This window comes from Ambystoma mexicanum, chromosome 4q (assembly GCF_040938575.1).
Source record: "Ambystoma mexicanum isolate Mex_15411 chromosome 4q, UKY_AmexF1_1, whole genome shotgun sequence".
NCBI classification, from domain to species: Eukaryota; Metazoa; Chordata; class Amphibia; order Caudata; family Ambystomatidae; genus Ambystoma; species Ambystoma mexicanum.
In genome coordinates this window covers 115,020,756-115,047,727 of record NC_090928.1, presented here as the reverse complement: position 1 = coordinate 115,047,727, position 26,972 = coordinate 115,020,756, and the positions used below count along the sequence as shown (strand labels likewise).

General features: G+C 46.1%; 1 protein-coding gene across 4 annotated transcripts in view; it reads right to left on the bottom strand.

The window, feature by feature from the left end:
- Positions 1-26,972, bottom strand: part of PHACTR2 (phosphatase and actin regulator 2) — a 951,421-nt gene that overhangs the window by 298,856 nt on the left and 625,593 nt on the right. For all 4 annotated transcript variants that reach the window (XM_069607614.1, XM_069607616.1, XM_069607613.1 and 1 more), the window contains exon 4: positions 18,293-18,448. In XM_069607614.1, the coding sequence (XP_069463715.1) occupies positions 18,293-18,448 (156 nt within the window). The remainder of the gene's footprint in view (positions 1-18,292; positions 18,449-26,972) is intronic.

The following is a 26,972-nucleotide window of genomic DNA, read 5'->3' as shown; positions in this document are numbered from 1 at the left end:
AACGTTAACACCCGACCCTTTTAAAAATGTACAGAACATTTCTACATGTAGTGCTAAGGAGAAGAGATCTAATGCTGCCGTCCCAAAACACTGTGCCTTCTTATATTGACATCTGTGATGCAACATGGGCAGGAGCATGCTTGCCAGCAAACTGAAGGATATAGGGTAACCCCAAGGGCAGCTGCTGCTAGAAGCATACACTACTCTTGTGAATGTGCACATGCATGAGACCTGAAATGGATCAAAGATAGTGGACTGCCAATATAGTCCAGGAAACATGGGCGCCCCTTGATGAACCAAAATCAACAAGTGTGGGAATCCATTAGCAGGCCCTCACCAAGACGATGGCCCAGGAGGTTGGGGGCATGGGTATATAAAGAGAGGCCTAGAGAGCACTTTGGTGTGGGTATTGGAAGAGGGAGACAGTGCACATTTTGGCTTGAGACCAGAAAGACGGGACGCAGAGAGGAGTTTGGGGGGGGATGATAGAGAGTCTGCACTGGCCAGAAGAGAGAGTGAGTGCTGAGGAGAACGTGGTGGTAACTGGAGGAGGCAATGTGGTGTTACAAGACAATAAGATTGGAGCAGGAGATGGTGAAGATAACAGTAGCCAGAGGAAATGGTGGTGAAGAGAGGAATAGAGGTGGTGGTGAAAGGAAGTTCAGAGGAGCAGGCATTACAAATAGGAGAAGAGTGAAGAAGGAAGGGGAGATCCCAAGAACCCCCAAATAAGTGGTGGAAGGAGGGGGCTGGAGAGGAGGAGAAACCCAAGAAAGCTTGCAGGATAAGAATATAGAGAATAAAGCAAACGCATGCACACAAAGTGTGTGAGAGAGGTAGGAGAAGGAACAAGCATATGGCGGACCATTGAGGAGATGCAAGTGGAGTTTTCTCCATCCAAGGGGAAGTGAGCAGACTTAGAAAAATGCCAAGCAGGTAAGAGCACAAGTTGAAGTTGTGATGAGGACAGCGAGAGCGAGTTGGGGGCTGTGATGAATCCTTGTATGCCGTCACTTCTCTCCGAGGGGGAGCCCCTGTCCATGAGGCCAGGGAGATGAGGCCGCTACCCGATAGTCCCCCCTGGGGATGGCACTCAGCGGGAGAATCTCAGGGGAAGAGACTTCCCATAGAGACAAGGATGACTATTTAGTGGAGACACTAACCTTCCTATCATACACAAGTCGCTTCAGCACTCCACACTTTCATGTATGTGTGTAAGATAGAAAACCCAACCTCCCTCCAGAGAATTACTGAAACGAGGGAGAATAGGGGCTACCCATTTCACAAAGACTCAAGGACTGGGATGAAGAAGAATCTGCGTTACCCAGCAGAGAGACATAATAGTAATACAGAGACGAAGGGGGAAGCGTGTCGCACTGAGGATCAAAGTGGGAAACAACTACAGCGAGCGGTCTAGTGGCTCAGAGAAATCCTGCGCAAACCAAAAGTTAAAAAGCAAGAACAGAGAACCACCTTGGTCAGTCCAGCCCTGGAGGAGCCTCGAGCAGGGGAGCGGAGCAGTGCTGACAGGAGATGCAGCATAACAGGCCGCATGCGGCGGGCACTCCGAGTCCCAAGAAGAACAACTTACTTGAAAGCTGGAGAATTCAACGTCCAGTTCCAGAGGAGAAGGAACCGAGTGGTCTGTAGGAGACCCAACATCTGGGGAGAGACCAGCATGGCAAAGCCGCCGCAGCACAAGGACCGATCATGAGCGCCAAAGGGAAGCCAAGGCAACCCATAGGAGACTGGAGACCCTGCAGGCCAAGCAAGAAGGTATGCGTATGGTGCCTGGGAAGGTGCTGGGGAACCCTGAGGGCAGTGGTCAACTGAGGGAGGAAGAGTGGAGAGCTTTTTCTCGTCCCAGTGGGACAAACCAAAACTAACGAACTAAAGAAATGGAAAGAGGTCATCCCAGCGAAAAGCTACTGAGAGAAACCAACCATACTTGGCAGGAACTTGGAGAAGCGAAAATACTCCATGGCTGTGAGAGGAAAATGGAAGCCAGAAGAAAGTAGAGTTTACCTTGGCCCATGTAAACTGTGTCATACAAGGAAAGCCCTTCTAGCATGAAGAGGAATATACAGTCAGGGCTAACCATACTTGGCAGGCAAGCAAACCAAGTTGATAATGTTTGGGAGAGGAAAAGTACCCCAAGGGCCCAGAGACTAAAGAAGAATTCCAGAGGAAGGGAGAGAGTCCCTCTGGCCATGTGAAATGCAAATTATACTGTGAAGCCTGTGAAATGGCATGGGGAAGAGTATCATACCCCCCTGGTATTGTGAACTGAAAACCAAGCCTGAGAAAGCACCAGGGGAAGGGTGTCATACCCACTGCCATTGGAAACTACAAAACCAAGCCTGAGAAAAGGCCATGGAGAGAGTCATTCCCCCTGGTATTGTGAAAGTACTGAGAGCAAAATACCGGGAGAAGGGAGGCATTCCCCAGGAACCCAATAGGGAAGAAACTATGGTCATTAAGGAATGCTGATGTTTGAGTTGTAACTTTAACCCTGGAACATTGGTGCCTCGACATGGGTTTGAGACCTGGGGAAGGGAGTCATTCCCTCAGGTAAAAATTCCACCTAAGAATTGGAACTTTACCTTTTTGAATCTGAACTGAGAACCTTTCTGCTTTACAATCTGGGAAGGGATTGTGACCTGTGGAAGGGAGGCATTCCCTCAGGTAAAGGTCCCAACTACAATTGTAACTACGACCCACTGTACAGAAGAAAGGAGTCATTCTTCTGGACCAAGAAGAATGCACCACTATCTTTTAGGTTAATAACACGTGTAAGGTCTAGAAGCAGGGGTTTGACACTGGACGGTGGACTCTTGATTTACATTGACAAACTGACTGAATCCGTAGTATTTTATCTGAGCTAGGGAAACCCCTCTTAGGGTTAGTGAGAGATAGGTGTTCTCTTTATTTTCAGAGACAAAGGTTTATGCCAACAATCATGCTACCTTACCTGTGTGTCAGTCTTCTCCTTCTACACCCTTACAGGGCTTGGAGGACTAGGACTCTTGATTTAGGGGAAGGTGAAGGCCTCAGCAAGGAACTTCCAGTGCTTCAGAGCCACCCTACCTCTGGTCCAGATTTAGGTGCTCCACCCCAGGAAGCCAGCGTGTCGACAATGATCAGTTTGACATTCCCAGTAAGCTCAATGTGGCGCTCCCAGTTGACAAGTCTGCTATGTCCAATTGAAAAAACGAAAATCTGCCTTAAATATCACATTTGGAGAACCCATGCTTGTGTAATTCAAACAAAAAAGACAACAAATATACTTACCAAATACACTTCGCCCCATAGAACAAAATGGCAAATGGAGTGATGGGGCCAAGACCCATCACCCCAAGACAGGGCTTTACAAATCCTAACAGAATGATTACCTCTGATATCATAAGAGGACAACAGCTTAGGTGTTGGTACCTAAGAAGGTACATTACAAACCCAAATCGGACAACGTCGTACACCACTTTCTATTAAAAAGGAAAACAACACAAAGTCAACCCCATGAACTTTGCATAAATTGCAAGAAAACATACCGTGGTATTCTGAGACAAATTTCAAAATTCAATTGGCACCCGGGGCAAAGAGTTTGCCCCAGAAAGAGTGCTTAATCTCATGATATAAGCCAGAGTTTACATCCGAAGGATGGCACCTACTCACTGGGCCACTTACCGTCAGCCTAGCCATTGAAACCCACTGCTCTGCCTGCACCACCCAAGCCTGCTCCCCTTTAGTCCCCAAACAGTCTTTACCGGGACCATCATGCCACACATCTCTGCCGAGTGGTCCGAATACTGCCTCTTTAGCACGCATCACCTCCTGTGTCATGAAAATGGAAGAAGGGCTTCATTAAGACCTCCAGCTTTCATTTACTTGATGGCCATATTCACTGAAACCCACACTCTTAACACAAGCCTTTTTAAAAATTGTAAACACTTAGTACCCCGACTCTACCCCTGAGGTGCTAATAGCAATAACGCCTTCTGCTGTTGCCTTCTATGGTCAATAGTGGCGATGGGGCGGGCTTGCCTGTCAGGATTATAACTTGGGCCTGCAAATCTCAGTCTCGCAGACCATGGCTTTAATTTTTGGGGAGATTGCAGATGGACCTCTAAGAGAAATGCTCTAATTCTGACCTAAAGCCATTATTTCACCCACCTACAAAAAGACCACAAATTGCCCTTCCAAAAAAGAACGGCCAAATGGAAGAAAAATACCCATTCCACATGCTACAAAGTCGCACTGGATATCCACTCTTCTGGGAAGCAAGGCGTTGTGAGGACCAGGGATGACTGCCCAACGACGCGGTCATTAGCTATACAGAAGTCTTTAAAATGGCCGATTGTCTTTGTAAGCCTTAACTTCTACTGACCCCAGGACTAATTTAACCCAATTACCGACAGAAAAATAACAATTGAGGACACTAGGTGAGCCTCAGGAAAAGCAAAGCAACATCTGGGTGGCAGACAGAGACAAAGGGGACCAACCAATCATGACTTGTGCAAAGTGGAAAGCCTAGAAACAACCAATGAAGAGCTTTGTGGGTAATCACATTAAACAAGAGAACTACAAAAGGGCCCAAGCTCTGCAGTAGGGATGGCAGGCAGGAGCAGGGCGTGAAGGAGTATCCACTGGAGAGCAGGAGAACACAAGGACGAGAAAAGCTGCTCTTTGTAAACCCCCATCCAATTCATTATGTCATGTAAGTGCCAGTGGCTCTGACATGGTGTGACCCAGGACTGGAAACCTATCAAGATGATGCCAGAATACTGACTCAGGGGGACAACTTGGTGAGAGGGGGAGAATATATGTCCACCAGAGGAAAGGGCTGAAGAGGGACATGTGGGAAGGTGGGTACTAATATCACCCATACAAAAACCCTAAACAAGGGGAAAACAACACTTGTATTAAGGAGCACATTACCAAGTAATTTTTTACTGGCTCAGGAGGGTAGCGAGTGAGAATCTTCGCCTGATGAGAACCCCAGGTATGGGAGGAAGAAATGTCAAACAGCTAATAGGGCATTATATCCCTAGTATCCAGACAGCCAGGAACCGAGCACGGTGCTATATACCTTGAGCCGAGACTGCCAAGAAGCAAGCAAAGCGCTACATCCCTAGTACCCAGACTGCCAAGAAGCAAGCATAGCGCTATATTCCTAGGACCCAGACTGCCAAGAAGCAAGCAAAGCGCTATATCCCTTGGACCCAGACCACCATGAAGCGAGCAAAGCGCTAGATCACTAGTATCTATTCTGCCAAGAAGTGAGCAAGGTGCCGTATCCCCAGGACCCAGATTACCATGAAGGGTGCCAAGTGCTATATCCCTAGGACCCAGGCTGCCAAGAAGCAAGCAAAGCACTACATCCCTAGGACCCAGACTGCAATGAAGCAAGCAAAGCACTACATCTCAAGGACACACACTGTCAAGAAGAGAGCAAGTTGCCTTCTCCCTAGGACCTAGTCTGCAAAGAAGCAATTAAGCCGCTATATAACACTAGGGCGAGATTGCCAAGAAGCATCTGGGCGCCATATCGTAGGGACTAAGTTGGAAGCATGTAGTCCACTTGCCACTTAACCGTGATACTCTATCTTCGAGCAGGGGATTCTGGGAAGATTAGTATTTCCCTAGTTAGGCCCTTATGTCATTGAGATAGTCCCTCCAGTGACTGTTTTGATTAGATTGCACCCAGAGGTGAGCAGTGTTTTGTTGTGCAAAGACCCATGTATCTTTTAGAAGTGTATTCCAAACCCATTCTGACAAAAGATCATAAGAACTCGTAAGCAATATCAAATGAACCATGAAAATCAACTTCAATAAGGATTCTTCTTGGACAAATGATCTGCTTTATTATTAGCAAGCGAGCAGAGGAAGGAAGTAGCAACCATAAACCAACAATAGCCCTTTCATCTCTCTCCCTCTGTCTCGGGAGGATAGTTCAGGGGCAACACCCTCGCCTTGGAAGCAGGACGACGCGGTGCAACACAGGTTTGTTCGCCGGGTCCGCACTTTGAAACCTCTGGGTATTAAGCGTGTTATAAATAACCAATCATAATCAATCTCCGAACAGCAGAAGTGATTCCTCCCATGCAGAACACATCAATAACAGATTGGATGCATACAACTCCCCCCTCATCCATGCAGTTCTTTCTTCGCACTCCTTTCTCTCACCATTGTGTGTAAATGCGGCAAACTACTCTTCTCTTACCCTATGTGTGACAAATTAGTTTAACTACCTGCCTATATATAAAATAAATAGGACAATAATCGAGCAAAATATTTTGTATACAAGTGCAAACATATGAAATTGTACTGCTATGAAGACTATATTCTGTATTGTGGGGAAATACTTTTTTTTGGGAAATTTATAGAACATAGCTTTCCTGTTCCTAAGTAGTAAACAAGGGCGGACCATTACGTTTCATAATTTCCACTCCCCAATCTTTGGCTTTCCCTAGTCCCCAGATACCTATGGTCCTACTGTGATGAGGCTGCGGTTGCACTAGGGCCTGGGCTGTTTAAATATGGAGTTTTAGTTGATGCAACTCTACAATAGGAATTCACCGAGAGCAGCAGCAACCGTCATGGCAGTCGAGGGAGCGACAGGAGTGCCACTACACATGTCCCTGAAATGCAGGTACTCCGCCATGAACCTCTTTAATGCTACTCAACCACAGCAGTGGTAACCATGTCAAAAAGGTAGCATAAAAACATCTCACTGAGTGAGGCGGTAATTCTGGGATTCTCGGGCTGTATCGGCTGATATCCACCAGCCAACAGAAGACTGATCTGAACGAAGAAAGGGCTTTCACTGAGGGCTATGGGCCCTACACTCCTGTTATGGTCCACTCACCATGCCCCGTACCAGCCTATCATAATGTTTGGGCTGTGAATGGTTAAACGGATAAGGCCAATCCAAAACATTCTTCTGTAGTCAGACCACGTCCTTCTTTTCTGCAAAGAAACTGGAAGACTAGAATGAAAACGCTAGCACAACCCAAAAGGACAGAAGACAACAGAGCAATAAAGCAGCCCACCGGCAACGACTAGTCACGAGGCTGAAAGGGAGACGAATGAAAGCACACTATAAGGGATATACCACAGTCAACCAAACCCAGCTGGGATAATCCTAGCCGCTGTGCTGTTCGACAATGATTCTCTACCCACGCCAAGGGAGAATGGGAACTCTACAGCAGAACATTGAGGCTAGCATTTTGCTATTGCAGAGCTTTGCCAAGACCAGGGACACGGGGCTACAAACCAGTCTATAACCAAGGCAATAAAAAAGGTCAAATCAACAGCCCAGTCCGTGGCTAACAGACAAGTGGTCGCTAAATAGAACCGCCTTTGCACCCAGTGAGGAATGCGGCCCAAAAATAGCTACATCCAACCAGTATCCCAAAGGACTGATCGCACCCACCAAGCCAGCGTCGGAGGGGAGGCAAAGCTAAGAGGACTACGAAAAGAGATGCAAAGAGGCTGTGCTGCACACCTCTTCAGGCATAGAGCAAACCACACAAACAGCCCTGGCCCGGAGGTCTGGGTTGTCCTAAAAGGACGGATAAAGGCAGATGCCGACAGAGTCTTACTTCTTCGAGTCAGAAACAGTATTACTGGGAAGGCCACCACAGCTTGGTAGACGCTTCAAATCTCCAAATGAAGGGAAGCCATGATTCTGGCTTTCCAAAAGAAACAGCACTCTTCTGGGTGGGTTTCTGATCAGCACTAACCGTTTTTTTAGACTGATTGCTTGATTGTGTATTTCCTTTTGTTGAATGCCTATATTTTATTGTTGAAACTATGTTCCTTTTGAGATTGTATCATTGCTCCTATTGTACAGGGGCAAGGTACCTAGAGATTTATTTTTAAAAAATCATGCGCACCTTTTATTGTAAAATGATGGTATGCCTGTGGCAGTCACACGTGACTATCTGCTATTCTTCACCTCTCTGTGTAAACACTTAACCATAAACAATGCTTTGTGGAACAATAACCACATATCTGGAACTCCCATTTCTTTCCCACAGGCCAAAATCCTGCCATAAAGTTTTTGTGTCTCAAAATTTGCCATTTCATGGCGCAAAATTCTGGAGGGTCTGCTTGATCGTGGATAGTGTCGCCCAGAACATCACTACAAAAACAATATGGGTCCTTCCTCTCAAAATTCCTAGAAGTAAAACCTACATGGGGGTTACGTCAACAAAATGTATCCTTTCAGGATGCCTTACCACACATGAGGAAAACAAGTTATGCTCCAATAGGAGAGGTCCTCGGAAGCACTTTGTGCAACACTGTTTACATGTCCACAGCTGAGAGGACCTGTAGTTTGGACACTCGTCTTGCCGAGGTGATGGCAAACAAAAATGGAGTCATCCCAATAAGGAATTCGAATTCCAACGAGCGTTGTGCGCCAAGGCTACAATTGCAAGTTTAAAATCTCATGAAGAACAGCCTTCACATTGAATTGAAGTAACGCCAGACTACTGTGTTCTGCACAGAGAATGTTTCCATCCCGGAATTCCTGTAGGCGCCACTGGTGGCAAGTTAAAAGGTGGAGCAGGAGTCGGGCGTCTTTCACAAGCATTCAGTAGTTAGGCAGTACAGATCCTAATGATTAGGTTGGTTATACCTCAACCAAAGGCCTAGAAGTTCTGACGAAAGACTTCGATCCTGAACCGCACTTCACCACATCATCACTGGAGTATGCGTCATGGAGCCACCATTATGAAAGCACACTCGGTGTGGGAAGATTGAACACCAAAGCATCAAGGACTCCATACCAAACCAAGTTTCACCTTCGGGATTACACACTAGCTGACACATATGCAGAGGCGCTGCTTCCAGCAGCCCATCCATTGAAGTGGGAAGCCCTGAAAGGAAGGGGTGTGCCCCTCAGAAACAGTGCATGAAAGTAACTGAAACCTAACCCGATTCTGCTCCTCTGTGTCGCCAATTCTTGCCCGGTTTGGTTCCTAGATGTCCTACTGTACCTTCTTGTATTGTTTGGCTCTCAGATGTCCCGTTGTTCTTCATGTAGTTTGCATCTAGAGATCACCTTGTGACCTTGCTGAGGTGGAGTCTCTCCTAGGACCCCGCCAGGACTCTGCCCTTTGCCACATACCTCTGGCTGTCCCTACTGCAAACTCTACCGTGGAACCATGTCACCCACTTAGCTAGTACAGATGGCTGGCTGCTCTTATGTCTCGCGTCTTCCCCATAATCTCCCATTCGTATTGCTGCACATTGTTTGCTTCCAAAGACTAAAGCCCTTACTTGGATGCCTCAGGACGTCTCCTTACAATTACCTTATCTAAAGGGCACCAGAGACGTCACCCGAGGGGCACTGTTACTGAGGTGGCACCACAGCCAAACTAGATGAGTGCTCCAAGGTGTGCATCTGGACCTTCACTAACCTTGTCCCCAGTCTAACTTTCTGAACCACTATATTCAAACATATCCTGCACACTGAGGCACTCGCACACAGCAACTGAATACCCCTCCCAACAGACCTTACACCTCTGCAATGCAATAACATACCAGAGTCCTGGCCGATGTATCCTAGCATCACAGGCACACGAGACTCCCCCGTTGGTCAGAAATACCTCCATGTCCTCAACAGAAAACACCCAGACAAGCACACATTACCTGGGTACCTCCACACAGAACACAGCAACACAACAGCAAAGCGATCTGCATGTTCCCTCTCTCTCCACTTACCAAGCCCACCTACCACGCTTTCAGATCTGCCAGGGAGCAAAGCGACCATGCAAATGGCAGTGGAGGGCGTTCTGAAACCCAGTAATACAACAAATCATAATTTCTGAAATATGTTGTGGATCTATGTTTCCTGCCTGTGACTTCATGGGTGAGTGCAGAGGCCAGATGGGGATGTGAGAATAGGCATCTTTCAGATATAAGGCATTCAAGCAAGGGACCCATAAAAGGGATCCAAGGATCCGTTTTCAAGTGACCATCTTGTAGTGTTCATCCTGGGATGCATTGATTGAACTGAAGGAGATTTAATATTACATGGAGTTCGCCTGGCTTTTCCCCACTGTGAAGAAGTGGGAGTGAAAGACTTGGTGGCCCCCTCTCTGCAGCAGGTACTTCTCCTACAACCCCTAAATACAGGAGGTCCTGGATCTCCATCATTAGCTCCGGTGACAACTGCAGACTAATGGGAATAGAGGAGGAGTGAGGGTAAGGGGCAAACTAAAGTCTCTGCCCTACAGCAAGGAAGGAATGGACCCCCACCCTAATGTGTGGTTCACTGTCATTTATTGAGGTACACATTTATGCTCCTTCAAACTGGGATGTGGTGTTTCTGTATGAATAGGGGATTAAAGTCTTCCTCATGAGGAAGAGGTTACACAGGTTTTTGCCTTGCTTCTGTATTACCCTTTGACTGGGGGAGGACTGGTCCTGCCCCTCATGGACAACAACCAAAGTTCTAGACTACTTTGGGGACCAGTGAAACACCGGATCCTAGTTTACTTCCTTTTGCCTGACAGTGATGGAAATTTAACCCCACCAAAACAGACATGTAGGGGTTTGGATTCAACACTTGCTTAAATTCCTAATGTTAGTGACTAGGTGAAGCTGGTAATGTTCTTTTGTCATATTGCACAGTTGTGATATCTGAAGCGATTCCCAAATCTCCACCACTTCCACTTGTTCAAAGATCCAGGAAGATTCTGCAACTTGCTTCATCCTATTCTCCCATATCTCAAGAACATTTTCCGGCAGCAGCAAACGCACTGTATCGCAGGTAAGACTATTTCATTCTACTCCTCCAACAAAGTCTCCCTATACTTTATATGAGCCCTTTATGTTTCTGCCATCGCAACAGACCTATGATCCCAGGCATTTCTCTGCAACTTGCAGGTCTATCCTGTAATTTCCTTCGCATAGAGGTTGGTCTTCTGCAATTTTCATTAATCTGCATGTATCTGCATATGATTCTTTGTGCTGTGTCAGGGCCACAACAGAGCTATAATCCGTAGTCAGTTCACCTGGGCTGTTCAGTCACCTTTTCTTGATTGTTTCCCACCAGAGCTGCACCCTGGACATGTGGTGGTGTCCCCTGAAAGTGTGCTCCAGCTGTGAATAATCAGAGGGTGTTTCACTACCTAGACCCCGGTAATCCTGTACTCCAGTGGCATGGGAAAGGCCATCACTTTTGGATCCCGACCGTGGGGGCAGACTGTAAAGAAACCCACTGGTGGGGGGTGTCTGTACTCCTGCTCTCTATACGGCAGAGGAGAGGCACAGAGGACCCCAGCCAAGATTCTCTATTACAGTAGCAATGGACGAGCAATCAAGGCCTAGCTTCTCAGGAGGTGATGCGTGCTGGTTCTTAAGTACAGTGTAGTCCTCAAGCACCCACAAACACTGTATTAGTTAAAACACAGGGCCTCATTACACAGTAGGCGGTAAGGGTTTACCGGTACCGGTAAACCCTTATCGCCTTACTACGAGGTCCCTTTGCGGGTTGGAGAATTTAACGCCTGCTTTTTGCAGGCGTTACAAACCAACCGGCAAAGGGACCAGGGAGCTAATTATAGTACCGCAATTTGCGGTGCCGTAATTAGCACCTTCCCCATTCCCATTATGCCCTCTGGGGCAAAAATGGGAATGGGGAAAGGGGGAATTACTGCCCCACCAACCTTGGAATAGGGCGGTAATTCCCCTTTCCACCAAGGCGGTACCGGTATTTTACCGGCATGGACCAAGGTGCTAATAGCACCTTGGTCCACCGCCGTCCGTGTAATGAGGCCCACAGTCTTTATATAAATAAGGTTCAACGTTGTATGCACCATCATGATAATACACTTTGTGCTCCGACAATCCTATAATGGTAAATATATACAGTTCTAGGTGGTACCACGATTACTCCGATTCCATTAAAATGCATCAACTGTACTCAGTTCAAATAGCATACAAATCAACACAGTAAAACGGTATCAACCATAGACTTGGGAGCAAGATAAGTTGGTTAAACAATTGGCAGAATACTGAGCCCCTACCCCTAGGCACAGTTCTGTATGAGGATTCCCCCCTACCTGGGCAACCTGCAAATGATAATGCACTACAAGCCCAGTCCAGATATTGTCTTTCAGAGTCTTTTCTTCTATAGTTCTGCAATGCAAATGTACCTTGGGTTGTAGAGTTCTTCATCGGGGAATCGTCGGGCCCTTCTTGAGTGCACTCCCTTTCAAGCGGGAGCAACGGGTCGTCGAACTTCCGAGATGCAAAGGGTGAACGTTGTTATTGAGGCAGCAGCTTCAGTTCTTGCGGTGCTCGTAGACGAGTGATCCGAAACATCCTGCAACAGGGGAAGCGTGCGGTGCACCTCGACGACGATGGTTCGTTGCCGCACAGAGTTAGTGAAGAACTTTGGCCCAGCAAGGGTGTCGAGTCGTCGGCGTCTGGCATCAACGAATGGGATGTGATCATGGCTGGCTTCAGTAGCTTCGTCGGTGTCTCCGAGGTCTTCAGTTGGCGGGAAACCCACCGGCAGATTCTCCTCGGTCGTCGGCGGCCTTGACTTTCTCTGGCAGGACAAAAGTGGTCAACGATGATGAACAAGGGAGTCCTTGGATCAAATGTTCTTAGGCAAATGGGAGCACGGCAGCTCCGGTCGGCAATGGCGATCGTCGATGGCTGTTAGGTGCTTCTCTTCATTCTCCTCGGTGGTACCCTTCTCCGGTTGGCAGCCTTTCGTAGGTCTGTCTACCAGGGAGCTTTGGCAAAGATCAGCTCTTGCAGGATGGTCCCTCGTAGCTCGGGAACAGATACTAGACACCCATAACACAGAATGCGTATTTGTCACACACTCCATTCACCCAGGTCCCACCCCACAGGCGTACCCACAACATACGGTTGTTGGGAAGGCTCCCGCCAGTCTGGTCGGCACTTCCCCACACTACCATATATGGAACTTCCACCCAACAGCCAGTCAGGGGGAAAGCACAGGGTCAGGGATTCCCGCGACTTTGGGAAAACCAAGGTAACAGGCGAAGGACCGTAAGAGGCCTCAGGGGCCATCTTGTCTCCATCCGTAATCTACTGATTCCAATGACAGGGCCTGGGCATCCCAAAATGGAGGACGGTCAGGGCACATGTCAATTCAGCACAGAGCTGCCACCAGCCCATACCCTGCTCTGTGGGCCACACACAGGTGCCCAAAAACAAACTAAGAGTACAGGGTCGTACTCCCACCCATGGGTACCATAAGGGTATCCCAAGGGTCTGTTCACCAAACCAAATACAAGAAGAGCTGCACCGCCAGGAGTCCCACATGAACTCCTGTGGGGAAAACACGTCAGAACACATGATAAAAAGCTATAAAGGAAAAGGATTCAGAGGCTCTGTCCTTCTGATGCATTTCCAGCATCACACAGACAAGGAAGTGAGGATCACCTGGGTAGGGGGTCCTCAGGGAGAAGCACCCTATGGTGAGACATGGTATGCCCCTTTTTCCACAACCCATCTAACCCCTATCCCTGGTTATTTTCTGGGAAACTACAACTCCCATAGTGCCTCCCAACCTTGTCTTGACAAAAGTACTGCACCAAGGAAGATGAGGAATGAGGACAGAAGGATTACCTCCCCCACTTGCATTGGCCCTGTCCTTGTAATGTGGTCAGTGAGAGTCAGGCACGTAACTAATAATGTACACTTGCCACTTATTAAGTCTCCCTGTGAAAAAAGAAGGTGCGCAGACACACACTGAGCGAGGCTAGGTACGAGAAGGAACAGCTCTTCCGAGGCGGAGGCGAATTAGGCTGTGGGAGTTGGAAGGCCAACGGCTGATCATCAATTAAGATGATCGAGAGAAAGCCAAGCAAGTTTTCGGGAAACTGAGTATTCGAGAAGCAGAGTCGAGTGAGTGGAGGAAAGAAACCTTCATGGAGTCAGTAAATGGCCTGCAACCAACTGGGTGAACGGCAGAGTTGGGGAGGAGCAGAAGAGGCTTTGGTAGCAGCCTTGAGCTGCGAGGAAAAAATGAAAGACATTCATTTAAAACAGCCGGTGAGTTATCGAGCACAACAAAAGTCTGGTGGATGTTAAAGCGAAGGTGCTGATTTGAAAGTTGAAGGTTGCGCGTGTGTCAATAACACACAAACGAAGAGAGAAATTGTTAAAGTAAAATGATACATAGCAGAATAGTCCTACGAGAGGAAGTCGCACATTCGAAAGTCTCTGTGTGAAATTGAGAGCATATGAACTGAATGTTGATGACAAGGCGTGTGAGAGGCCTAAGGAAGTGATTGAACTACCAGAAATTGAAAGCCTAAGATTGAACTGTTAAACTATACCAGTAAGCCAAAGTGTGCAGGACTGCTAGAACCGTGCCATCCACTATCATTTGTTTATTAAGAAACTCTCTGGACCCCGTGGGGTTGAACCTGGGGAAGGAACTTTGTGCTGAAGCCATTCTGACATTTCCTTTTGAGACATTTTCATTTTTGTATTCCCTTAACACATTTTGTTATCTTGAGAAGGAGGGCAATGTTAGGTTTTCTTATTATAGGCATGTTTATTTTGTCCAGATTGACTTAGATGTATTTGTTATTGTTTAATGGTCAAGATTACTCCCATTTTAGACTTAGGCCCAGTTAGGAATTCTACCATCCTGAAGCAAATTCATGAATAAAGGTTTTTGAAACCTGTATCCATTGCATTTTTGTTTACAGCTCGAGACCATGTCTTCCTCACAGAGCTATCTTGCAGTCTCTACCATCTGCTCTTACGTTGCATGCAACATTTAGCAGAGCTTTCAACTCCAGACATTCACCCTAGGGGTCCAAGCACATGGTATGCCTCCCTTTCCACACATAGCTGTGAGAAATCTGAAGGTGTCTCACTGACTAGTCCCCAGGGATCTGTCATTCAGGTGGCCAGGACACGGCCATCGCTATTGGATCCAGTTCCTGGGGGTGGCCTAGTGATGGAGTACCACCTGGATGAGGGGTCCTCAGGGACACAGACAGGTGAGATGCGGTACCCCCTTCCTTATAACACCTTTTCTCCATCCTACCCCATAGGATATTCAGAAATTCTACCCTCACCCATTCCGACACAAATACTTTCTTACACCATGAAAGACAACCAAGGCCCTTTACCCGACATGTCCCAACACAAGGGTCAGGCAATTGTCAATAAATATACACACATGACAGGCCTTCCCCACAGGCATAAAAGGCAGAGCACGAAAACACACTTTGAGCGAGGCAAACCGCACAAGGTGGCAGCATTCCAGGACAGCAGTTCAAGAGGAGGAGAAAGGCGGCAAGACCCGAAAGGACGTCAAGGAGGGAAGTGCCCTTGCCCTTTTCAACCCAGACCTGTGAAGCCTCTGTGAAAGGAATCCTTTGGCTGGGAAAAAGAGCTAGCGTGTGGTGTAACAGATGTCAACGGTGCACAGAGCCCTCCTACACTGATAACCAAGGCTACCGTGGTACATCCTTGACTCCAGAGACAAGATATGTAAAGCGGTTCATCACAGCCGGTGAGTTGGGGGGGGGGGAGAACCAATAGTAAACCGAGCTGTGTTGAACGAAAGTTGCAGATTGCAACATACTGTAAATCAAAGAACAAAGACTGTGTGTGTTACAAAACTGTTAAAAAACCAGAGAGACCCCCACCTGAAGAGTGGGCGCTCATTCAAAAGACTCTGGTTGGTCCTCTTTTGTTAAAACTACAGATACCAGGAGGCCCTAGGAGAGCCCCGACGTAAGAAGTCAAAGTGGTCATGCAAGGGTCGAGCAAAAACTCCTTGTACAATTGAAAGTCTGACAGACAGAAGAAACAAAGTGAACTGTGCTAATGGGGCAGATGTAAACCCAACTGCGGGATGCCTGCGAATTAGGGATGTCAGTAACCCCCCTCTCCCAAGAACAATAAAGTAGGTGAAGCCTGACTGGGTACTGAGACCCAGACTTAGGTAGGAAAAGAACCTAAGGGGTCTAGCGAACAAAGGGAAGTGTGAACCCAACGGAAAAGCTAGGGGAAGGGAACCCCGCTTTTTTAATGAGATACGAAAATCATGAACTGTGCTAGGATGACAAGCATGAACTCGACAGAGGAATGTCTACAGTGAGTTGATGGTCCGAGCCCGATCGAGGGAGGCTATTATAACCAAGAGGAAAGCTAAGGGAAGTACATCCTGCACTGTGATAAAGCAAAGTGAACTGAACAACTGGAAAATATGAACCCGGCTGAGGGATGCCTGCAAAACGGGGTGATGCGCGATAACCCCATGAACTTTGTGTTGACAAGAGTGCTGAGGGATGTTCACAGTGAAAGGTTGTTTAAAAAGACATTGAGACTCATGAATACAGCAAGGAAAATAGTCTGAGAAAAAGGCCGTAGTGAACCAGACGGAGGGAGGCTAACATTCAAGAAGGGTCTGTGCACAGAAGAGGGGGATCCAGGGGTGAAGAGTAATCGTCCAAAGTAGAAGAATATTGAAAGGAAGTTTTGTTTTGTTATTTTGGACACATCAGGCCCTCAGAGGCAAGAGACTATGTAGAAAAGAGACTTAACAACCGAAGGTCCTGATAGCGCTGAAAGGAACTGTAGCCCTGTGCTGGAGAAGCCCAGGAGTGTGCTGTGCTAAAGAGTCCCGCCTAGTCCCTTGCTAAAAACGTGGGGAAGGGAGACACCGGCTATAAAATCCTGACATCATTTGTGAACACTTCTTTCTTTTTCTTGTGAACACTATCCCACATGCTTTTGTAATTTAGCAGTAAGGATTGGCAATCTTTTTTTATTTGACATGATGCCACTATGGCGGTCTTATTATTATTTGATGGTCCTAGCTTGACTCCCATCTTAGATTTAGGTTTAGATTAGGGTTTTCTCTCACCCATGTATACAGTTTAATAAACACCCTTGAACTGTGATCGCTTGTGTCCGTCTTTACTGTTGCCACCATGAGTTCCTTGCACAGCGCTGTGCCCCATACAACACAGCCGAATCCCCCGAAAACATCTGGTCCAGCTGTACACAGCCTCTACTGGCTCAACATAATCCACACTACTTCTCTATCAACCGTTCATTTTCCACTGTATCTACTCCAGACTGTCTGCCTTTCCTGAGCAGTTCTGAATGTTCCTGAACAGTTCCTTTCTACTACTGCTGCATGCGCGATTATGCCCCTTTCTCTCAGCTTTTCGGACCATGATCTCCTCAAGGGCCACCCTATCCCACATGTTGACACCATTAAATATGGCAGGAGGCGCTATACAAATACAAGATAATAAAGATCTCCTATTGTGGGTCCTCTTCCATAGAGCTAACGTGGCAAGCCAATGTTCATTGAAATCTGATGCTTAATTCCTAAATCACAGGAGTGACAAAGGTGTGCTTGTTGTACTTGAAGGCTACCCGTTTCTTTTCTTACATTCTCGCTGTTCTGGGAGGGGCGACTCCAGTTAAAGCACATTCATCTACCCAAGACTCGACTTTACCTCCTGCCTGCATCTGGGCACGCCACAATAGATCTTATATCTCTCCAAGCATGTTCACATATTCACCGACATCTGTGCACTGGTTTCGGGCTGTGAAGAGTTCAGTTCACACTACAAGACTCATTGCCTTTCCGCAGACAAGGATCCCTGGTGCTAATGCATGGGCTGCCACCATGAACAGAAGAAAGCCCTGCTTTCCTCAATACCCTTCTATTGGTAACCTCTAGAGTCAAGAAGGCACTCTGACATGGTCGCTCCTTCTCAGTTTCAGCATCTCGTCTACAGAACATCCTCGACTAATCCAAGTCATTGAATGCACTTTTTTAAAAAAACACACCGTTACTTTGATGGAAAACTTTTTCTAAGTGCCTTGATGGTTGAAAGTTTGGCCGGTGTTAAGTGTTACAATAAAGCACCCAAAAAAATATAAGTAACTGATATTCTAGGATCAAAAAGAAAAATATCAGTCAAAAATGTAGTTGTTTCATTGACGAAACCGTACAAAGTCCAAGTAGAAGCAATGATGAAACAATACTACTGGTTAAAGACTAAGACCATGCAAGTTCTGTATGTCAAGTGTGGGTTGAGAAATGAGCAGAAGTCTGGAAATCCTTATTAGACATCACACTGTAGGTCTCTGTTCCTTGATTTGCCTGCACTCTAACCAGACCAAAGGGGAAGGTTGAGTAAATATTGTGCTGTGTAGAATTGTTGTGGTATTAACCTGCAGCCCCCAACCACTCACTAGTTCCCCAGATACCACAGGCAATTGTGGATACAATGCATGGTTGTACGACCCGTACCTTCGGTTTTATCTTCTTCACCTTTGGCTGCCATCGTTGGCACGGATCCATTTCCAGCTCCAATATTATTTGATACCTTTCCTTCACTTGGGGCTTCCTCGCTGACGACGATCATGTGCCCATTTGAAGTTTCAACATTGGCAGGAACTCCGCCATCTGAAAGAAAAATTAAAGCAGCAGTTAACTGTAGGTAAGGCTATTCCGTCAATGTCTACTTGTATTTTGGCCTTATTTTAATCCAGCCACTTTTGCTTACTTTTAATGCTTTGACAAAGTACAAAAAATTACTTTGCAATAGGTTGCTCCGCTTGGACCAGAATATTATAGTAAGGAACAAGACCAAAACGATGGGCCTCGATGGAGGTCACCAATGATTGTATAGCCTCTAATCAGTGGGTTATTTGCCCACTGTAGCATTCTCAGGGGTACACTGAGGGCAACTATGAACCAGAAAACGGCTTGTTTGATTTATGAATAACGCCAAAATGCTTACACTGGATATGGAGTAATTGAATTTTCAGATAGATGAGTAGGGCAGTTTATTTAGCACACACTGCGAAAACAAATTATATTATGTGGCAAGGTTGAAACGTATTTCATTTTAAAACGTAGAGACAAAAAATGAAAACTGTTTGTAAAATAAAAATGTTACTCATTTAATCTACATGTTTACATTCAGGTAGTCAGGAAGAAACCTTCACCGAAGAGGCGGGTGGAAAATACACAGTCTTAAACGAAAACCTGTACATGAGATGGGGAAGCATCAGTGATAGTTTAGTTGGCAAAACCGGTATGGCCGAACGAGGAGAAAGAGGTGACAAGACTGGGGTACACCACAAGGGGAAGGATAAGACCTGTTAACTGCAGAGGTCAAGATTACTCGAGATACTACTGTAGATCAAAGAGGTTACCCTTTATAAACCAGGGACAAATTGTACGAGGATACACAGTCCCGGGAGGATAGCTCAGCGGCAACGTGCTCGCCTTGGAAACAAAACGACACGAAGCAACACAGGTTCGATCGCCGGGTCTGAGCTTAGAAACCTCTGGGTATTAAGGGCGCTATAAATACGCAACTAAGACATATTCCTGTAACAGCGCCTCGATGCCCCCGGACTGTGTGAGCGCTTTAAAAATGTAAATAATAAATACAGTGGTGCAAGGAAAGGCTCTTATTCAATGTGATAACGTGTTGCAATGGAAGTTCTACTATGGAAGGGATAGGAGTCGGAACGAGTTGCCTTCAGCATGAGGAAATAAAGCACTTGATAGCCTCCAAAAAGGCATCGACTTGGGCAAAAGCGACTCCATTTAAGGGGCAGGGATTGTCCAATCTACGAGAAGAAACTCCAAGACTCACTTGCCAGAACTAGCCCAACTCCACATTTGGGAGATCTCGTTCCATGTGGCCCTGTGCAAATGAAGTCGGTCATCAGCCAGGCTGAAGTTCAATAGGGGCTCACCATCCACCATCATAGGTTGCCATTACCGGCACACATGTCACACCAATCCTCAGATTTCCACCCCTAAACCAGTAGCCACTCATAAGAGAAGCCCTAAAGGTCTATTTCACAATGACTCAGCTGATTATTTGACCAGGCCACAACCCAAAGTAATCCAAATGATACCCACACTCAAGTTCACTTCCTATTAAAAGCATGCTTCATCCACACTCTGTCCATAAATACTTCCTTTATACCTACTATTAAGATGAATTCCCCAGTGTTGGAGTTAGGAGCCTTGTTGCCTTCCAATTTCTAGCCACGCTACTATTCCCCTTTACTTCCTAGGCTCACCTAGTGGTAAGCGGTGTTCATGCAACCAGTACGCGGGAGGGCATCAGAGCAGACATGAATAATGCATTCCAAAAGTATTACTTACAGTAAAGCAATGGCCACACAGAGGCACCTACGAAACTATACTTTATACCTTGTAAACGATAGAAGAGAAGGTAGGTCCCGGGATAGGTAGGTAATTCAGTGTTAGCCAGTGTGTTTTATTTAAGGGGAGTGTTCTATTGTCTTTACCTTATCATGTGGGGGTTAAAGGCAGGTCCAAGGTCATGTAGCAGCTTAGGAAAAGAGTTTTGTGAACAGTGGTGCCATGCATCGTATGTGTATTCGGTCAGTCATAGTCTTCGATAAGAAATGGTGAAGAGAGACTATTTTGATTCTGCATTGTTTTCCAATGATGAGCATATGGCCAAAATTAATTATAGGGCCAACTTTAAGGATCTTTCTTTTGGCAAGGCAGGGAAAGTCTTTCCGAAGGAGAGAGAGAGAGGTGATCAGGTATCTGACTATTTCCGAATGTGGGCGGGAAACGTTTTGGTCAGGGGTAGGCAAGAAGTCAATGGCAGAGGTTTCCAGTGTTCTGGTTCATCACCAGCGGTGTCGTAGTTGTCAGTGATTCTGAACTCGAGCAGGACTGCTGTGGAGCTACTGAAGAGGAAGCAGAAATGCTGAAACCAGACTGTGCTGATGTGGTACAATTCGGGGAGGATTCAACTCCAGAGGCAAATGATGCCCTCTTTGTGCCCTCAACTTTTTCTGCACCACCTTCTCCTACTGCACCATCAAATTTGTCAGCACATCTGCTTCTCCACTGCTCACTTATGTTACTCCAAGCATCCTCACCTTGCATTTACCCACAGTAGCTTTTATAGTCCTCACACTGGAAGGGCTTCCCACATAGGTGGGGCCATGCTCACAGGGGTTACTAGGCTTTGCTGATGGCCTCCACTTCCACAACAGACTAAGCCTCCAAACAGTGTCTCCACCATCTTGGGTCTGTCACCCTGACACATTTAAGTTGGTGTGAGCACACAGAGTACCACTTTGGGATCAGACAAGGCATGTATCTCTATTCTCTCTCATTGTCTCTCTACATCAGCACTCTGAAATTATCTGGCAAACATCATTGCCGAATTGCAACGAGCATAGTGGGACTGCAAACGCCAGGTCAGCACATTCACAGATTCCATTTGACGTCTCCTAAGGGGACAGTAGCAGTGGTGTTCCCAATGTGGAGATCCTTAGCCTGTCGCCTAGAGCAGATGTTCCTCTGTATAGCAACCTCTAGACCCCACATGTAGCGGGCACTGTGGCCTGACCTCTGGGTCCCTACATTCCCCTTAAAGGCCAGACTGGGGACATTGTCACAGCTACCCAGAACAAATTGGATGCAGATGAAATGTTATTCACTTTCCAGCCCCCAGAGTCAGATCACCCCAAAATACTAAAACTGGAAAAAAAAGCTTTTGGCTTTGTCTAGTGACAAGCCTGGAAGGGGACTGGTGAGTGAGGTTAGGCTGATTACCTCCAATCCTTGGGCATTGTCCTGTACAAACAGCTTATGGCATCAATGGCAAATCTGTGCAAGCTTTGGGAGCACATGGTTAATAATGTGAAATGCGCGGGGAAACAGTCACTACTGTCTGCCGAGGGTTTTGCTGTGCAAAATGGTTATGACCCCTGAGGCCAACTATCTACCTTCAGAGCCATCAACACCAAATAATTTCATAAGCTACAACAATGGATGTTGTTCTTTCTATAGGTGGGACAGCCTTCCTATTTAAAGATCACAGTAAAGGGGGCATTAGATTGCCACACCTAAAACTCAATATGTAAGCTGCTTGCTTAGCAAAATTGTCAGGGTGCAGATAATAGGTATAATTGGGGTATAAACACTGCTGCTTGTAAATTTTGAGAAATCATCTCAAACAAACACTTTGAAATAGCCCTGTTATACATATGAAAGGGGTATGTAAACAGAGGTATAGCAAGCTGGGCTTAGACCTGGCTTTATCACAATGTCCAAATCTGGTATAACTCGAATTTCAGTATAGACGGAAAACCTCTTTCCTGGCGATAAGGAATGGCAGAGCTGAGCCAAACCAGTCAGCTGACCCACTGTATTATGGACAGACACCTACTGTCATTTGCAGATTTCAAACACATGTTTCTGCTGGACAAATAAAGATTTTGGTACGTAACTTCAACACTATTAGTATCAAGATGTATTAGTATCTGCAGACTACAGAAGCTGACCTTGTCACAAGGGGGATGGGGACCCCTGGGTGTGAGGCCTACCAAGGTGGAAGCCAGAGCCAGTCCTACCCCAGAGGAGGAGGACAGAGGCAGTTGATAGGGGCCACAATTCCTGTTGCCTTCCCAAGGGCCTGCTTATATATGTACAGTACCACCTTGCATCCATCCCCCCATGCCTCTTAGAGAAAATGCAGGCCAAGTTTTCCCTTTTTTCCCTAAAACCAGAAGAAACACCACAGCAATGTAAAGAAATCACCTGCAATATTATCACCCATGAGCACCCCATGCCAAAGGTCTACAGTCATCTGAGCCACTGGGGGTGGGGGGGAAGGGGAGAGGGAGAGACTGTAAACCAGAGCGCTTACATGGCTACCAGAGAGGCGGGCACCAGAGTGCTGCAGCAAACCCACTTCAACCAGGATTTATAACAGAAAAACAGTTCACATAAGAGACTTCACTTATCTTAGGGGGAGCCGACCCCCCCCAAGACGAACTTTGACACTTTGCAATGTGGGTCACCATTGCTGTCACACAGAGGCTCCATGAAGAGAAAAGGGGCAGGTCCTAACCTGCTACTTGTTACTTTTTGCTTGTTACACCTCCTGGGTGGGGAAGACCGGGCCAGATTGGCCAGGGACAGAAAAAGAAAAAATGGGGGAAGGAGGTGGGAGATAAGAGCGGCATCAGGAAACCATAAATTGTGGGTTGTTCGGGTAGTATCAGAGGAGGAGGAGGTGGTAAACTAAGACCAGCAGGAGGAAGGATGGTGGACTGGAGTGTAGTGGCAATTGGTAGAAAAGGTGAGGTACTGGTTGGTGAGAGCAAGTGTTAGTGTGGGCGAGTGTGTAACAGGGAGTGTAGCGAGTAGGTGGAAAGCGCTTGGCAGAGTGAGGGTGACAGAGCAGAAGGTGTGGTGGGGTAGAATGATTAGTGAAAAGACATTAGTAATGTGGAAGAGGGAGTAATAACACTGAAGGGTGGAGGAAATTAGTAGAAGGCGTGAGAGACAGAGGAGGAGGAAGACGTAGGGGGAAGAAGGGACGTAGACAGGCGAGCATAACATTCAGAGACAGGGGAGGAACATCAGGGCATGAGAGGAAAGAGGCAGAGTTGGGTAAAGTATCTGGAAGGCACATCCCCTAACCCTTTCAGCACTAACATCGATAGTGCAGCGCTAGTTTACAAAATCCTGGAGGGAGCATAGATGGAGAACGTTCACCCAGAGATTAAACAGTAGGGGTCAACAGTCGATCTACTAACCAGGGACTACGGACACCTCAGGTAGGGTGGGAAACGCTAAAACTAGACGAGTGTGAGAGAGATTGCCTTAGCATCCTGTCAAAGAAATCAATAAAAAACAATTAATCTTCTCTGGGAGTTGGAATGTTCTTTGGGCCATTTGTGACATGAGCGAGTTCAACAACACAATCCAGGATACGTTTTACCCTGTATACAAAGTACAGGGTTTGAAATTGATGGGAGCAATTAACTTCTAAACAAGGCATAAAAGGGACTGGTTAGCCTGGACACCAACAGCTATGAGGTGCTACATTTGGCTCTCCCTGCCAACTGGTGTAACACAAATATACCTACCTATTTGTCATTATATCTGTGCTTTGGAATTTCCATTAGTAAACCTCTACAAGACATGTATAACGGGTCACGTAAGCTCGTCTCAAAGTTATAGTTGCGACTCATTTGGAAGTTAGGTTTAATGCATAATATGTATTAGAGCCTCATTCTGCAGCAGCAGAATATAGAGAGCAAGCCCGCATCACAGATCAAGGGTTCCATGTGTTAGAATCGAAGCACAAATGGTCGTCGACACAAAATATCGCGACAAAAAGTCAGTGGTTTTGCCGCCGCAATCCATGTAGAGGATGCAGGGGACACCCCCGCAACCCCCAGATCCATTATACCATTTAAGGGGAGCGGGGGACACCCCTGCAACCCCAGCTCCACTTAATTGGTGTAATGGGGTACACCGTAACAGGTGAAACCACTGCATTTTTGCCGTGATTTTTTGTACAGGCGAAATTTTTGCCGCAATTTTATCACTGCATACCAGATAAAGAGGCAGCAGAAGAGAGAAAAATCTGGCAGTAACAGAGATGAATGTAGTGGCAGTCATGATATAGTGGCAAAGATCGGTAAAGCCTAAATGAGAGGTAGCAGCAAGATTTAAGAACTGACAGAAAAGAAATGGAAAACAAATACAAGTAAAAGCATTTAAAAGAAGTTAAAACGTGAACGCATACAAAGCAACATCGAGGATTCAACACAAAACGGCAAAAAGAGTACAAGACAGAGTAACTCAGCAATAGATAGATGGGGTCAGGGCAAGTGCATTTTGGGCGAATGCCACAGTTTGGGGAAAAATAGTTCTGCGATCTTTAAGGCACTCCATTAATGAGAATGAACTTGAATAGCATCTGGGTCACAATGAATAGCAGTGGTTAGAGAACATCCTGACACCCAGGAGCTACTTCCAGCTACTGCTCCATGAATTTCAATTCCAACTCTTGAAGTAGCCAGAGATTTACATTGGATGCCGTCAAACCAGAATAAGATTTTGAAGCATTTTGGCGTAATATGGGAAACCTCTTCGGCACATTGGCAACTCACAGAATGGAAATAGGATACAAAGCATTAAAAGAAAAAGTGGTTTACTTCAAGCTTAATAAACTGAAAGGTTTATGCTGACATTTCAAAATGAAGCAGCCTAGGCCCATGACCACAGTAGACAAGAGGTAAGCTCTTTGACAAGCTCCAAAGAGTGGACATTCTCACTCAGCTCGAACGAGTGTATCATGTTAAACCGGCGTCAACATTTTTCCATTACCTGCAAATCGAGGCCAGGATCACACTGAAAATAGTTAATACTAAATCCATTTGCACACATTTAAACTAAAAACTGCAAATTTGTACCCAATTCACCACCTTTCAAACAACAACAAAATAGAGGCAGAACCATCCAAGCCCAGGATCTGCAATGCCGCAACACCATGTCTCGGAGCTGAATCAAACCAGATGTTTTTAGAAAATTTCTGAAAACTCAAGACATAGATGGTCTTTGAATGAGATCTTTCTAATGATGGTATCATCAAGAGTCATGAGAGCTGGACAGAGGTATTCAACCTGGCCTCCGGCTGGATTCTAGCTGCTGTCAATCTTACGATGGTACGCATTTGTAAACCCAGCGCTCTGTGACCATGAGAAGATTTGCAGGACATTTCATAGAACTTTACAATAAAGAATCAGTGGAAATTGTACTTAAATTATTCACTTTGGAAAACAATCCCATTTCCATAAAGGAACGCATACTATCATTAGATTATACGCACGGACATAGAAATTAACATGTCCTCCCTTTAAAGTCTCGACAGTAAATACTAACGAAAGAAAAGGTGAAAGGCTTCTAAGCTTTTAGTCCAACAAAGGAATTGTTAAATATAAAATAGAAAATAGATCATCCTCTCTAGAGGAAACTTGAGACAAATGAACTGGGAATTCTATTCATCTGTAAAATCAGTGTCTATCGGTTTAATTGTGGAGTGCATTCACGTCTATATGCCAATGACACCTACCGCAATTCCGGGACCGCATTAAATACAACGCAAAACGCAAGCATAGAAGCAGAATAATACATTAAATATCCGATATGATAAAATGTGTAATACCAAGTTCCTGGTATGTCTCCACGACGGTCCCATCAGCTCAACCACAGCATTTGCTGCTTGCCCTCACCAAATCAATGTCGGAGCATGCACATTCTTTACGCAAGATAGCCCAGGCTAGTTGATGAATCCCGAATGTTCTTAGCTTGTGGCGCAACATATTAACCAACGCAAAACCGAGAAGCTGTGCGTAATATTAGAAACAACCTTCACTGAATCTGGGTTCTGCACTGCTACACCTGAGACCAACGAGCAATCGAGTAACGGAGAGGTGCATATATGTAGAATGGTGAGTGTGTAGCCGGGTGGCATTGAGTGAAACCCGCAACGTGGTCAGGGATATTTTTGCTGAAGGCAAGGGTAAAAATGTCAAGTTGCAAGCGCCCTAGCGAGCCATACAAAGTCACTCGCAACTTCAGATTCATACAAACACGCCCCGCCATGTCGAACTCGCCAAGAGTCAATTATCACTAGCCAGCAACAAGTGCACATTTTGAAGCCTGCCTAAGGGAAACAGAAAATAAAACACATCAATGTTTGAGTTGATGTCACATCACATTAACATAACCAATCAAATTCTGATAAACCTATTCCCTTGCTTGTCAGGATGGGGAGGGATACAGTATTTCAAAGAGAACGAGCAAGTAACTAACTCTTTTCTGATATATAATGTAAAAGGAAAACTCACTGCCCTGTGAAATTTTTAATAAACCGGTAATTGTGTACGCTACAGCTTGATACTTCATGGTCCTCTCGCACACAGCGCATGGACTACACTGGGATCTACAATTCACGTGCCTATAGCTTCTGGGCGATGCTTTCGGGGCTAGTAAACCATTGATTTAAACCCAGCTCCATCAGTTCCTTTCAAGGCAGGACAGCAGTGCAATATTACCAACTAAACCAATGGTCAACATACAATGAAAAGCGAGCCGTGTAGGGTGCAGATGCTCA